At 43.2% G+C, this 15,226-nt stretch overlaps 2 protein-coding genes across 7 annotated transcripts in view; one reads left to right on the top strand and one right to left on the bottom strand.

Annotated features, from left to right (window-relative positions):
• eps8l2 (EPS8 signaling adaptor L2) overlaps positions 1-14,482 on the top strand; it is a 32,358-nt gene extending 17,876 nt beyond the window's left edge. For all 5 annotated transcript variants that reach the window (XM_015964328.3, XM_015964325.3, XM_015964323.3 and 2 more), the window contains 11 exons: positions 2,352-2,440; positions 2,522-2,596; positions 3,236-3,384; positions 3,468-3,636; positions 3,716-3,744; positions 3,832-3,937; positions 4,045-4,164; positions 11,080-11,152; positions 11,229-11,397; positions 12,179-12,311; positions 13,448-14,482. In XM_015964328.3, coding sequence (XP_015819814.1) covers positions 2,352-2,440; positions 2,522-2,596; positions 3,236-3,384; positions 3,468-3,636; positions 3,716-3,744; positions 3,832-3,937; positions 4,045-4,164; positions 11,080-11,152; positions 11,229-11,397; positions 12,179-12,311; positions 13,448-13,525 — 1,190 coding nt within the window. In that variant the 3' untranslated portion in view covers positions 13,526-14,482. The remainder of the gene's footprint in view (positions 1-2,351; positions 2,441-2,521; positions 2,597-3,235; positions 3,385-3,467; positions 3,637-3,715; positions 3,745-3,831; positions 3,938-4,044; positions 4,165-11,079; positions 11,153-11,228; positions 11,398-12,178; positions 12,312-13,447) is intronic.
• LOC129153568 (uncharacterized) lies at positions 6,396-9,779 on the bottom strand. 2 transcript variants are annotated; one of them, XR_011520455.1, is made up of 3 exons: positions 8,960-9,779; positions 8,077-8,142; positions 6,396-7,996 (listed from the first exon to the last, which is right to left on the bottom strand). XR_011520455.1 is itself a non-coding variant. In XM_054733011.2 (2 exons), exons 1-2 carry the CDS (start codon positions 9,012-9,014, stop codon positions 7,595-7,597), a joined length of 603 nt encoding a protein of 200 aa, XP_054588986.1. In that variant the 5' UTR covers positions 9,015-9,092; the 3' UTR covers positions 6,396-7,594. The 2 variants fall into 2 exon arrangements, 1 of the variants encoding a protein (XP_054588986.1); XM_054733011.2 differs by having other exon boundaries at positions 6,396-8,142; positions 8,960-9,092.
• Positions 14,483-15,226: the final 744 nt, after the last annotated feature.

Genomic DNA, 15,226 nt, shown 5'->3' with positions numbered 1-15,226 from the left:
TTTTAATGTTTAGAGCAGCAGGAACTCCGAGAGGCTGCAGGCGCATCAGTGAGTTTGCGGCCGCTGCGCAGGGGGAGGGGGGGAGAGGGCTAAAGCAGGGGAGGGGGGAGAGGGCTAAAGCAGGGGGAGGGGGGAGATGGCTGAAGCAGAAACTACCGTTGTTAAAAGAAATGTGTTTAACTTTGAAAATGTGGGCGCAATTTTAATTGTCAAAAACTCCAAGGAACATTAGTTCATTTTGCTCAAATGGAAATAGAGGCCTGCCTCTAATACTGGCCCTCCTTCCAATAAAGGCCTGGAGCTTGATGAGCTTGAGTCAAATAGAGGCCCGGGCCTGTATTAGAGGATTTACGGTATGTGTGTACATATGTGTGATCATACTTGTGTGTGTGTGCACACGTGTCGACTTCGACTAGTTGTTGATGACGTCATACACCTGAAGCGGCTAAAACTGACGATGGGTGACCATTTTCAAAGTCAAACACATCTCTTTTAACAACGGTAGTTTCTGCATCTACACCTACTGCTCCACTTCAGTCCTCCCCCTGCGCAGCGGCCGCAAACTCACTGATGCACCTGCAGCCTCTCAGAGTTCCTGCTGCTCTAAACATTAAAATAATAAGTTCATTTTCTGTTCCTCACTTCTGATTACCCTCAATGGTGTCTGTTTGTTGCAACCACCAGGTACAAAAACTAACTTGTTTTTATTTGACTATTTTTCTGTCCTGCCTGTTTATTATCTTCCTGCATCTCCTCTCAATCCTAAAGAAAAACTGCTACCTGGCTTTATATATATTCACCTTATGAGTTACCTTTGAACTACATTTCTAAAAGATCTACCGACTGCAAAAACAGCGGAGTGCGTGCCGGCTGCACCGGTAGGGTGCGTCACCGGAGGACAAAAAGGTGATGAGCTCTGCTCCACAGCAGCGAAACGCATCAGGCACAAATAAAAGACAGAAAACATAAAAGGAAATGAGCCGACATGAATGATCGCGTGTTAAATTAGTTTTTGAGGTGGCGACACCTGATTTGATAATGCTACTGTGGCCGTGCTCAGGACGCAGATGTCTGGAGCGCGTCAGCGATCAGAGCTTTGCATGTGCATGCTGGTTAAGATTAGGATGGGGGTGAGGGGAAGGTAAAATTGCAAGAGGGTAAAGGTCACAATTCGGTCGAATGTCCGTTTTACCGCAGGCGTCAGATACCGACGCTCTGGCACAGCGCGTCGTCTCCCAACACGCAGGGGCTCATCACCTGCTGTCTTTTCCGAGGACTGCATCTTGTCAGTCATTATCACGTGACAGCGACTAGTCGATGAAAGTCACTACAGAGCAGTGAAGTCGACTAGTTGATACGACCCCTAATGTGTGCACGTGTGTGTGTGTGTGTGTGGGTAGGTGTGTGTGTGTGCGTGTGTGTGCGTGTGTGTGGGCATGTGTACGTGTGTGGTCATACTTGTGTGCGTGCGTGTGTGTGTGTGTGTGTGTGTGTGGGTAGGTGTGTGTGTGCGTGTGTGTGGGCATGTGTACGTGTGTGGTCATACTTGTGTGCGTGCGTGTGTGTGTGTGTGTGTGTGTGTGTGTGTGTGTGTGTGTGTGTGTGTGTGTGTGTGTGTGTGTGTGTGTGTGTGCATGTGTGTGGGCATGTGTACGTGTGTGGTCATACTTGTGTGCGTGCGTGTGTGTGTGTGTGTGTGTGTGTGCATGTGTGTGGGCATGTGTACGTGTGTGGTCATACTTGTGTGCGTGTGTGTGCGTGTGTGTGTGTGTGTGTTCAGGGTAACTAGTATTGTTAATTTCCCTCCCATAATACCAGTTAAGAAGTAGTTTAAATACCATTTGTTGAACCTGATAAATAATCAGATTTGTTAAAAATAAAGAATTTAAACTCTGAGGCCACATCTCCTGTTTGTACACTTTTTACTCATTAATTTGTTTTTTTTTTTAATGTCCACCAATCAGACGTAAGTTCACCTGCACTAACTAAATCCCACATGTCTGCTTGTGACCCGACTGCTCAGACCAATTTAGTTGTTGTTGCAAAAAGGGACAGAATTAGTTTTTGATGTGAAACTCAACATATTACAAACGTTTCCTTGATTTCCTGGGTCAAATGATCTTTTTGACCTCTTGACCACAATCCTTTCCTACTCTGGCCAAGGTGAGCCTTTCAGGTGTCTTTTTAACTGGCCACTGTGGTTTTGCTGGAGTCACACGCTTTTGTGACAAAAGGTAAATGTTTTCTAACTGACCCTTGGCCAGAGAGTGAAAGCTCTGTCCTGTCTGCAGCATGTCTGACGGGTAATTCTGGAGTCCGTGTGTGGTCATTGCTGCTCTGCTTGTTTCCAGAGGGCATGCTGACCCTGAGAGCCAAACCCCCCACTGAAGCCGAGTTCATTGACAGCCTGCAGAAACTGAAGCTGGCCCTCAACCTCTTGGTGAGTTCCTAACCTTCATCCTTAAGCAGCTGCTCTTTTCATCGTCTTAACCCGGTTTTTCTGTCACTCTGCCCCCTGCAGGCCAAACTGAAGAGACACCTGCAGAATCCCAGTGCTTCTGAGCTGGTTCACTTTCTGTTTGGTCCTCTGGAGCTGGTAAGAGCAGTCAGTTTGATCTAAAGCCTGTTTACAACATGAGCTGCTTTTTAAAATTGAGTTTCATCTATAAGTACATTTTTATTTAGTGTAATTTCATGTCACGTCTCAAAATGAGTTGTAGCTCTGCAGCAACCACAATCCTCTAGACCAGAAGAAATCAGAGAGCACAACACGCTCATTGAGTTTCACGCAGTTCATAACTCACATTTTTCCATCAGAGTTTTGTCTTTTTGTTTTATTTTTCTCCCGTGCCACACCTACTGTTGCTCATCTCAGCACCCGCCCGACTAGAGTGTTGTGGCTTTTAGCTGTGAGACAGGTGCAGCAGCACGTACGTAACGTTGTTCCCAAGCCGGAGTGTCGAGCCACGCCTTTGGTAGAGCTACACAGAAAACACACTTAGGTGCTGCATTTAACACTCTGGATACTCTTTTATTTTTAGTCTGCATGCTTTGGCATGCTTATTGTCCTGACGTATTGTCTGCAGAGTTTCATTTCCTTTAGCGAAACCAATGAAAGATTTGAACTGAATCCTTAGGGTTATGCATTTTTGAAAGTCATTTTATATTTCTGCATAATGTGCAGCACTTTTTTGGTGATCCAGTTCCAGCTTTAATCTTCTGAACATGTCCTCAGGTGATGCAGAGCTGTGGAAGTCCTGAGCTGGCTCGTTCAATCATTGCTCCTCACCTGTCTAGAGACGCTGTCGACTTCCTGCGGGGACACCTCACCCCCAAAGAGATGACGTTGTTTGAGCTGCTCGGGGACGGGTGGACCAGACCCAGGTATATTTTAATGTGATGCTGGAGGCTCAGTCTGAGCATAGGTCAAGGATCACCAGTTAAAATCTTCCTTCCTCCTCCTGCAGAGCAGAGTGGCCCGTGGATCAATGCGCTCCTCCTTATTACCCCAGATTCCGGAATGGCTGGGAGCCACCGGCGGAGCTTTTCATGACTTCACCGTGGGAAACTGAAGGCCCATCTCCACCACTAGGGTCCCCCACCAGCCCTGATTTTAGAAAACTATCAGCTGATGACGTAAGGGTTACATTTGTTATGTGTGCTGGCTGTAAAATGTCAAACCTTTAAATAAATCTGCATGTATGTTTTGTTGTAGTATTATGGAAGACATTCTCCCTTGAACGGGTAAGTGTTCTACAGACGTTTCTCATGTCTTTTACACCTCACACACGCACAACCACACACCAATTAATGATGCATGTGTCCCACCAGGTCTAACGATGGAAGTCCCAACGGCCGTAAATATGCCAAAATCCGTTACCACTTTGTTGCGAGGAATGCCAACGAGCTGTCAGTGCTGCAGGATGAGATCCTCGAGGTTGGGATGCCTTCATTTCCAAATTAGACTTGAGTATGAATCAGCAGTGGATGGGCCTTCCGTCTGTTTTCAGTTCCATGTTGTGACATGTGGAATCTGCCCCTCAGGTGATAGAAGATGACAAACAGTGGTGGAAACTACGAAATCGTAGTGGGCAAACTGGTTTTGTCCCATTTAACATCCTGGATGTTGTGAGGATAGAAGAGCCAGAGAGCCCCCACGGCCAGGTATGCCACTAGTGGAGCTCTGAATACTATTCACCATAACTGTGTAGCTGTGTATAGATCCACTCATCCCAACATTTAAACAACTATAAAACACTTTTATTAACAGGTTTGTATGATATTCCAATGGGGCCCCATGGGCTCACCATTAATGTGTGTGTGAAATTTGTTCTCCGCGTTTGACCCATCCCCATGGGGAGTGGTGAGCTGCAGCTGTGGCCGCGCTCGGGAACCATTTGGTGGTTTAACCCCTTAAAAGCTGAGTGTCAGGCAGGGAGGCATTGGGTCCATTTTTAAAGTTTTTGGTACGACCCAGTCCCAGGCTACTGAGCTGGTTGCTATTTGAGATGGGTGGTAGCCGAGGACAAGGACCCTGGCAGTCTGATCCTCGGCTTCAGAAGCTGGCTCTCGGTATGTGGAAAGTCACCTCTCTGGTGGAGTTTCACCCACTGAGAGTCGCCCAGCAGAGGTGGGCAAACTAGATGTCCACCATCTTGGTGCCTGCACATTGGGGTTTACCCTGCTAAACAAGAGGGTAGCTTCCCTCTGCCTACATGTGAGGGGACGGGTCCTGACTGTGGTTTGTGCTTATGCACCAAACTGCAGGTCAGACTGCCCGTCCTTTTTAGGGTCCTTGGAGGGGGTGCTGGAGAGAGCTCCTTCGGGTGACTCCTGTGTTCCCCTGGGGGACTTCAATGCTCATGTGGGCAACAACAGTGAGACTGTAGAGACCAGGAGACGTGTGGTGGGGAGGTACGGCCCTCCTGATCTGAATCTGAGAGGTGTTTTGCTATTGGACGTGCCCGTCATGGATTGTCCATAATGAACACCGTGTTCAGGCACCACTGCTCTTGGCACCAGGATATCTTAGGCTGCAGCTCGATGATCGACTTTGTTGTCGTCTCACCTTATCTGCGGCCGCATGAATTTGACACTGACCACTACCTGGTGGTGAGTTGGCTTCGATGGTGGGGAGGACCAGTCAGTCCTGGCAGACCTAAACATGTTGTGAGGTTCTGCTAAAAACATCTGGTTAAGTAGTGTCAATTCCCACCTCTGACAGGTGTAAAGAAAATTTGCTGGCTCAGCCATATTGTAATAAGACATTGGCTGGCTTAGCCATATTGTAAGGAAAAACTGTCTTTACTCAGTTATATTGTTAAGAAGACTCAAAGGTTGTTTTCATCGATAAACTGACGATAATATCTGTGTGTCTGTGTTTCAGTTCAATGAGGAAACCAGTTTGACAATTAAAAGTTTTAATTCTTCAAATTAAACTAATGATTTTGAAATTGACAAACAGGAAATAACAATCAACATTGGCAACTTGTGGGACAATCTTTAACAGTTGATATGCTGTTCTTGCTCAAATAGACCTTCTGTCGGTGAATGAAGATTGAGAGTGATATGACGTGATTATGGATGCGTGTGTGTGCAAAGTGTAGTGAGAATTGAACATGAGGTGAGATGGATGCGTGTGTGTATCTGATTTTGCTTCAGGAAGAAACAGGTGTCTGAGTGAAGTGATGGTTTGGATAAACTTAGGTCTTATCAGAGAACTGCATCAAACGCTAAACACCGTGCTCTGTCTCACCGAACTCTTGTGGACCCTCTTTCGGATCCGGGCCGTGGAGGATGTTGTGGTTCATCCAGATGACACCGGCGGCTGACAGGGGAGACGTAGGTGTCGAACGGAACCGGTCCAGAGTTGCCCTCGGTACACGTGGATGGTAGAGCGGTTTGTCGATGCGCTTTCTTAAGTTAATTCACTCAGAAATCAAAAGACTCGGTAATGAGTCTGCGTTAGAAGTCGCGATTCAGCTATTCTGTCTGGCTGACAGGAACAGCGTGAAAGGGGGAGAAACGAGCCAACCGGCTCTGCCCCCCCCTTTGGTTTTCAGGTCCACTCTCTTTCGTTGTCCAACACGAACTGAAATCATCAGACTGAAACTTACCAAAAGCCTTTCTCTTCTCATAGCAAACGTGTGCGTCAGCAAATGTGTTTGGAGTTTAACTGTGAGAATCTGTGTGTGGGTGTGTGTGCTTGAGTGTGTGTGAAGGTCAGCAACAAACACTCTCAACATTATCTAATTATGGATTCATTAAATCTCTTATAATTACCCCAAAGCATAATAGTCATTCATTTGATTAAAACACATTTATAATGAGCAAATTGATGATTAAACTTTTAACATTCAAAACAAGAAAAGGAAGTTTAAACTTTATGTTTTGACTTGTTATGACTACTTGTCCATGAGAACTCCTTCTTCTGGTACCGCAGGTGGCAGATGTTATGGTTTCCTCCCAGACTCGCTGGTGTTCAGGTCTTAATCTGTGGGTGAAAGTTTTCAATGACCCAGCTTTGACCCAGCTGAGTCCAACACCACCTTTGTGACAGAAAACCCATATTTCCTCACGTTACAGATCCCCCCTTTTGTGACGACATGGTGGTCAAGCAGAGGCCACCTGACGTCACAACCTCAATAACGTGATGTACTCGTGAAGGTAGACATCCCAGATGAAGGCAGGAACGATGAAGCGTCTCCACAGGTCTCGTGTAGAAGGGAGTATATCCTGATTAGATGATTAAGGCCAAAACTGTTGCAATCATTGTAAAGTAATCCACTTAGGGAATCTTGAAAGCAGATCTATGCCAACAGTAGTTAATTTCATCAGCAATAATGCAAAGGTATTCAAAGGATAAGCAGCTCGTGTGTCACACGGAGCTGGGCAGGTGATGTATTCCTCAGGCGTAATCCAAGTGAATTCCAGCGCAGACCTCGACACCTCTCGAACCACGACCGAAGCCCCATGCGACAGGAAACCAGCTGAAGGATGGTGAAGACGACCCCTCTGATGGGATGTAGTCCATACGAGCTCGGAGAAGGAGACAAAGTGAGACAGCCCACACGATAGATAACATTTGATGCAAATCAAAGAAATCAATCAAAACCTATCTATGGGTACCTCTGGGAAAATGTGGATGCCTTTTGTGAATTATCTAAAGAAAAAATGTTCTGCACCCTGTTCTACATGTCATGTAAAAACGTGATGCAGAGAAAACACAAATAACAGAAAGTTAATCCTAACTGATATGTGAAACTCAGCAGGCTGCACCAATTAAAGGCATAAATATAAAAGAAATAATCATGAAAATGAAGGGCAAATTGGCTTGTGGCCCTTTAAGGGAAATAGTAACAAAATAAAATTAAATTTGTAATCAAATATAATCATGCTACACAAAGCACTAATAAAAAGACAGAGATGTAAATCAATTCTAAAATGTAAATCAGTAGGTTAGTAATCCCTAAAAATGTGAGTTAGTAGCAGGTGTCCTGGCTGGAGGCAGGCAACCTGAAAAAAAAAATTCAAAGGATATCACATTTGTTAAAAATTCATCCCACAAACGAGAGAATTTGTAACGGTCCACCAGTTAGTGGAAAAGAATCCGGTCAGAATAGAGTTGGTCAGAACAGAGGTGTTCAGTAAGCGTTTTGAATCTGGTATTGCGGACCCACAGAGACACGAGTTTGGACGTATCTGTGGGAGCAGGCTCATAAGCGATTTGGTTATCAAACTGTTTGTATCTTGTGTTACGAACCCACAGGGAAACTCGTTTGAATTTACCTGAGGGTTCCGTCCGGAACTTGAGTGAAGCTGATGGTATAATTGTTAGATCAGAACCTGATTTTACCTGCTCAAAGTTGGGTTGCAGCTTTACGGAGGCGACTTTGTTGTGATCAGAAGTAGTAGTGAACTGGAAATGCGAAAATGATGCTCGCAAAGCAGGAGGAGGCTCCCCACCCCCCTTTTTTATCTCAAACTTATGCCGTGTCTGTGAGACAGGAGAAGCATAACAAAGAACAGTTCTTAAGCACTTAAAAGCCCTATTACCAAGAAGATGCACAGTGTCACCTGAATCGTGCTGAAAGAGTAGGTGTTCAGATGTCCAAAGACCTGGAGGTGTTGAACTTGGAGGTTCTGAAAAGGAGTGATCCAAGGATGGTTGTGTCACAGGTGTCAAAGCAAACCTAGCTATGTTTAGAATCAGATACAGACATGACACTAGCTTTAGGAACATGGCCTGTCCTGAAAACTGAAGCCAAGAATACTTTATTCCCAAGAATGATGGAGGTTCCCACACAGAATCAGAAAAACCCGGTTTAACCAGAGTAGTTACAGACTGACTAGAACTCCGCCCCGTAAAAGGTGCAGCACCTAACTCCGGGTCGGAGGTCAATGTTGGCAGCTGAATTGGCTCGCCATATTGTAAAGAAAATTTGCTGGCTCAGCCATATTGTAATAAGACATTGGCTGGCTTAGCCATATTGTAAGGAAAAACTGTCTTTACTCAGTTATATTGTTAAGAAGACTCAAAGGTTGTTTTCATCGATAAACTGACGATAATATCTGTGTGTCTGTGTTTCAGTTCAATGAGGAAACCAGTTTGACAATTAAAAGTTTTAATTCTTCAAATTAAACTAATGATTTTAAAATTGACAAACAGGAAATAACAATCAACATTGGCAACTTGTGGGACAATCTTTAACAGTTGATATGCTGTTCTTGCTCAAATAGACCTTCTGTCGGTGAATGAAGATTGAGAGTGATATGATGTGATTATGGATGCGTGTGTGTGCAAAGTGTAGTGAGAATTGAACATGAGGTGAGATGGATGCGTGTGTGTATCTGATTTTGCTTCAGGAAGAAACAGGTGTCTGAGTGAAGTGATGGTTTGGATAAACTTAGGTCTTATCAGAGAACTGCATCAAACGCTAAACACCGTGCTCTGTCTCACCGAACTCTTGTGGACCCTCTTTCGGATCCGGGCCGTGGAGGATGTTGTGGTTCATCCAGATGACACCGGCGGCTGACAGGAGACGTAGGTGTCGAACGGAACCGGTCCAGAGTTGCCCTCGGTACACGTGGATGGTAGAGCGGTTTGTCGATGCGCTTTCTTAAGTTAATTCACTCAGAAATCAAAAGACTCGGTAATGAGTCTGCGTTAGAAGTCGCGATTCAGCTATTCTGTCTGGCTGACAGGAACAGCGTGAAAGGGGGGAAGAACGAGCCAACAGGCTCTGCTCCCCCTTTGGTTTTCAGGTCCACTCTCTTTCGTTGTCCAACACGAACTGAAATCATCAGACTGAAACTTACCAAAAGCCTTTCTCTTCTCATAGCAAACGTGTGCGTCAGCAAATGTGTTTGGAGTTTAACTGTGAGAATCTGTGTGTGGGTGTGTGTGCTTGAGTGTGTGTGAAGGTCAGCAACAAACACTCTCAACATTATCTAATTATGGATTCATTAAATCTCTTATAATTACCCCAAAGCATAATAGTCATTCATTTGATTAAAACACATTTATAATGAGCAAATTGATGATTAAACTTTTAACATTCAAAACAAGAAAAGGAAGTTTAAACTTTATGTTTTGACTTGTTATGACTACTTGTCCATGAGAACTCCTTCTTCTGGTACCGCAGGTGGCAGATGTTATGGTTTCCTCCCAGACTCGCTGGTGTTCAGGTCTTAATCTGTGGGTGAAAGTTTTCAATGACCCAGCTTTGACCCAGCTGAGTCCAACACCACCTTTGTGACAGAAAACCCATATTTCCTCACGTTACACAGGACTTTGAACCCATTCCGGGGACATTGAGTTTGAGTGGGCCATGTTCCGTGCTTCCATTATCGAGACGGCTGAATGCAGCTGTGCCCGCAGGGTCATCGGTGCGTGTCGTGGTGGCAACCCTTGAGCCCGCTGGTGGACACAGGTGGTTAGGGATGCTGTCAAGCTGAAGAAAGCGTCTTATCAGATCTTTTTGGCCTGTGGGACTCCAGAGGCAGCTGATGGGTAGACGGTCCAAGTGGAGTGCGGCTCAGGTGGCTGCAGAGGTAAAAACCCAGGCATGTGAGGAGTTCGGTGAGATCATGGAGCAAGACTTCCATACAGCTTTGAGGAGATTCTGGTCCCCCATCCAGCATCTTTATAGTGTGCTAGTGTGCTGCTGACCTTAACTCAAGACGTATTGGATCGGTGGGCAGAGTACTTCAAAGACCTTCTCAATCCCACCGACACATCGTCCAGTGAGGAAGCAGTCTGGGGGACTTTGGACCCTCCAGTCTCTGGTGCTGAGGCCACTGACGTGGTCAAAACATCTCCTGAATCCTAATTTTGTGCACATAATTAAAATCAAACATTTGACATAAGTTAATCAAACAATTAAAAAAAAAACTGAACAAGTGTGGGAAAAAAAACATTTTAGAGCATTTATAATGCTGTTCCACTTCCACTGATCAAACTGATTTTATTCAGTATTTTTATGTCTTTAATTATAATTCATAGAATATTTATTAGTAATTTAGGTATTTTTTTATTCATCTTTACCCCCTTTAAATTTACAGTTGGCCTATTGTTTAGTGAACTGTTTATCTTTTGTTTATGAAATGCTATGGAGAAAAAAGAAAGCTCTCAGTCACCCAGGACACGATAATCCTGAGTATGTCAACAGAACGAGACTCAACTTCCTTTCCTGTTTATCGAGATCCACGCATTACGCGCCACTCACCTTCCCACCCGCCTTGTGAGCTGCATGCACTAAACCCTGCTGTAGAAAATGAACACGGCGACTCGTCCTTGAGTGACAGACTCGCATATTTCACTTTTGGCTTCTGTTCAAAAATGTTTCTACCAGAACGAACTGAATGAAGAACCAGTTTTTAAGAGTAACACCCTTTTGACTCTCATGATCTGAGTTTTTCTGTGTGTGTGTGTGTGTGTGTGCGTGCGTGCGTGCGTGCGTGCGTGCGCGCGTGTGTGTGTGTGTGTGTGTGTGTGTGTGTGTGTGTGTGTGTGTGTGTGTGTGTGTGTGTGTGTGTGTGTGTGTGTGTGTGTGTGTGTGTGTGTGTGTGTGTGTGTAGAAAGGCTACAGGATGTCGCCTTCTGGATCTCTGAAACACGGAGACAGTTTCAAGGGGGCACAAAAAGACAAAAGTGAGTAAACGTATTAAAGTGACAGACTAGAAACTCTTGTTCTGACATCTGCTCCCATCGTGTTTCTGCTCTGCAGTGATGGACGAGGTCAACAGCGAGCTTTTAATAAAAATCACTGAAAACAAAAAGCAGCCGCCTAAAAAGATCCAAATCAAGCGATCGTCCACCGCTCAAGTTCCTCTCACCTACGAGTCGAAGCCACAGGAGGTGACCGTGTGGCTCAATGCCAAAGGTTTCTCCAAATCGTAAGTTCACCACTTACCCCAAAACACCTCCACATGCCTTCAAGGGTCACACCCTAAACACAACTATAGAGTGAGTCAGCCTTGCTCTGTAGGGACAGTTCATTATCATGAGCTGTCTTTGTGTTTCTCCACATTCTATGAGATGGATTACCCTGCAGCTGCTAGCATGCTAAGTATAGGTGTCTGTCTGACTATTGTTGTTTTTATTTGGTTGTTTTTTTTGTCTATTAGGAACTAAACATCTGTCTTTGAAAGCAGCAGCAGTAGTTTAGCTCCTGCAGATGTACCGAGAAGCTAGTGGACGTACATTTTCAGAGGTTTGGAACAGGACACATGCTTTAGTACAGGTAGTAACATCTACTATAACGGCATATTTTAGTGTAAGTTATACATTTTAATATCTCGTGTGGTATAGATAGCGAATATACTTTATAAGGGTGTGTGTGAGAAAGTTTGAAGTACTGGTGTTTCACATCTTTGAGTTATTCTTGTAGATGAGGAAGGACGCCCCTGTTTGTAATGTTGATAGCTGCAGGTAGGTTTGTAGTCTGGAACTACAGATGCTGAACATCTGGAATGGATGTCAGGAGGAGGGCTGGTGTAGTTTGAAATGATGAAACTGAGCATGCTGCAAGAGCTGCTAGAACAGCTTTGTTACCAGTGACTTTAGTGGCGAGGTTGTTGGATACGTCAGTGTTTGGTTTTGGTTTGACGGATTTATGATAAATGATTGGGATCTGAGCAATTAAGTAACTCCTTATCCCAACTGTTCTCTTCACAGGACTGTTGAATGTTTGGGAATCCTGACGGGAGCTCAGCTGTTTTCCTTGAACAAACAAGAGCTGAACACCGTGTGTGGCGATGAAGGCAGTCGCGTCTTCAACCAGATCTCCCTGCAGAAGGCACAGCTAGAGGTCAGTTACACTCCTCTTCATTTAAGTAGCTTACAAACTCGCTCCCAAAAACAAAGTCTGATGCATTTTGACCAGAGAGCATGTTAGGACAAGTTGTACGTTTAGAAATATGAAATCTGTTGTCGGTCAGACAATAAAATAAATGATTACAAGTTCTGCTTGAAATAAAAAACTGGTTGGGTTTGTTGTAATCAGGTATTTGACAGGACTTGTTGACGTTACAGTTTATTGTCAATAATAAACCAGTCATAAAAGAAAAATAAATAATGAAATTAATCACACAAAACTAAATTCTAGAGCAATAATCTGTTCACATCAAAAGAATATAGACTTTGTTACAAACTCAAAACTGAAACTGATTTATTAGCTGTGATTTGTGAAATGTCGTTAATGTTGAGGAGTAGTGAAACACACGCACTCCTAATGAAGAGGGAGCCCTGACTCAGGTCTGAAACTGTGTAGGCAACAAAAACAGAATCACACACCTGATGGAATATTTAAAATCACAGACTGCTCAAATCGTCAGGCTCATGACAACAAACTGTTTTATTTTAGAAGAATTTTTATTTACTCTCATCATCTGAGGTTTACGTGTTTCACTAAAACCCTTTAGAGTTTTTCTGATGTGAAGCACATCAGGGATATTCTGTGTGCTGCATCTCAAAGCTTGACCACATCATCATTTTGTCAAATGCTGAAAATTCACAATCTGACTCAGAGAAAAGATAAAACAGAGCAGCAATCAGACAGCCTGACTAATGACAGCAGATCTGAGTTCTGTCACCTGATTTAGCAACAGCTGCCCTCTGCTGCCACCATCAGGAAGATTGTAGTAACAGCAGGCTTTTGTCATCCACAACAATTCACAATGCATGATTCATAAGGAAATATAAGACAAAGAACAGCAAAAATAAGAAAATAAAATGTTTGAGTGCAAATCTGACTACACAAACAAGGCTAACTTTGACCATTTGTATGCTGTTACCTTAGATTTTGAATGATAAACCAGGACACCATCTTCTTATCTTGCTGTAAAACTGCAAACATTTGCATCACTTTCCATCTTAAGTGTTACAAGCTCCGTATTGGGATCTGTCAAGAGAACAGAACCCTGTAAAGCAGTTTTCTCTTTACAGAAGTCCCGCGGTGACTCAGAGCTGCAGGAAATCATGAAGCGGAGGCAGGAGAGGATCGACTCCAGCTCCAAAGAGTGAAGATGCTGAGCAACACGACCCCCTCCTCCCCCTCAAGTTTTCCTCCCTCACAGCTTTCAACGTGCAGCAGCTTACTAAATCAGTTAACTGTTAATAATGATCCAGTTTCAAAGAAGATAAAACATATTCATTTTTAATTGTATATTTATTTGTAAAACATGTCTGTTATTCAAGTGTCTCATTTTTCTAATTATGTTGCATTCCTTTCTGTCTAACCTTTGAAGAGATTATCAGCTGAAGCGGATAATAATTTGTGCAAATTGGTGTTCTTGTGCATGACACGCCTGTGATGTGCATGTGTACAATGAGTGCGGCATCAATGTTTATTCTCCCCTTTTTAAATATCACAGCTGTTTACAAAATGTCTTGATGGATGAGTCAATCTTAGTTGTTTCATTTTGAAATCAGTGCCAGATTTTTGACTAATTTTATGATGCATCGCCAATTATGTTCATATTAAAACTAGCAGGAAGAAATAAGAGGCCGCCCCGTGTTTCTAATGGCAAATTTTATCGCCAAGTATTAAAATAAGTACTTGGGGCTGATTGACTAAAGCCACTCTTTTTTTAATCAGTTATACACAATCAGTGAAACTCGGTGTAATGAATCTGCACGTGTGCGGTCGTTGTGGTTGTGGTAACGATGCGATGTGGTTCGTGTGTTGTGAACTCACAAAGGAAAATTAAGAATTATAACCATTAAATTAGCTTTTCTGGTTTAATAATGAAATGAAGATGTTCTGTGTTGTAAATATCAACATAATGTTTGAAAATACCATAATTAAATTAATTTACTTTGTAAATACTTCATTGCTGTTTTTTGTGCGCAGCTCCTCTGTTAATGCTTTTTAGGGGATAGATGTGGATTTCTGAGATTTGTTATCAATTAATATTTGTTGCAGTAAGCTCTCTAACTTTAAATGTGTGGAACATTGTAAATAAACATTTTTAATTATTATTTCTGATTATAATCGGTTGAGTTTTTCATGCAGGCTGAACGTGAATAGTCTCCTACACATATATCCTGCATTAGCTTTGATAGAAAATAGGCAGTGAAACTCTAGGATTTGAGAAGCCTGACAGATCTACGTGTTATTGTCTCTTAATGTTCATGGACTCACTTATTTTGACTCACGACAGGAAAGGCTGTTGTTGTTTAAAGTTCAGGAAACCGTGGAGAACATCTTGACAAGTAGAAGCTAACATTAGCATAACCAACTCCACCACACAGCAGAACTCCTTCAGGCTTGTGGCATATGGAGATAAAACACTGATGTTGCAGAGTGGTGGTAGAGTCTTGTTGCTGTTATCCAAGCCATGCCTTCTGAAGCTACTGTAGCGGTCACACTTTATAGCATGACGACTGCAAATAATTATGACCAATAAGATGTGAGGATTCCATATAAATATCAATATCAACCTGATTGATCTTTGAATGTTTAATCAGAAGATTATAGTTACTTTTACTTGTTCAGGGACCATTAACACACTTCGTATTAATTCAGAGTCAGGTTTATAGTTAAAAGGAATTTTATTCTTTTCTAAACTAATGATTATACATGACCAGATATGAATAATGAGATGTGATGGAGTGGATATGCGGTGATGGAATGTGATGTGTAGGTGGTGTGATGTAAGTTAGATGTTTATCAGAACCTTTGTATCTGAAAGAAATTGTGAAATCTGGGTGTAAAAGAATTTG

This window comes from Nothobranchius furzeri, chromosome 4, assembly GCF_043380555.1.
Source record: "Nothobranchius furzeri strain GRZ-AD chromosome 4, NfurGRZ-RIMD1, whole genome shotgun sequence".
In the NCBI taxonomy this organism is placed as follows: domain Eukaryota; kingdom Metazoa; phylum Chordata; class Actinopteri; order Cyprinodontiformes; family Nothobranchiidae; genus Nothobranchius; species Nothobranchius furzeri.
This window is presented reverse-complemented; position numbering and strand designations above follow the sequence as displayed.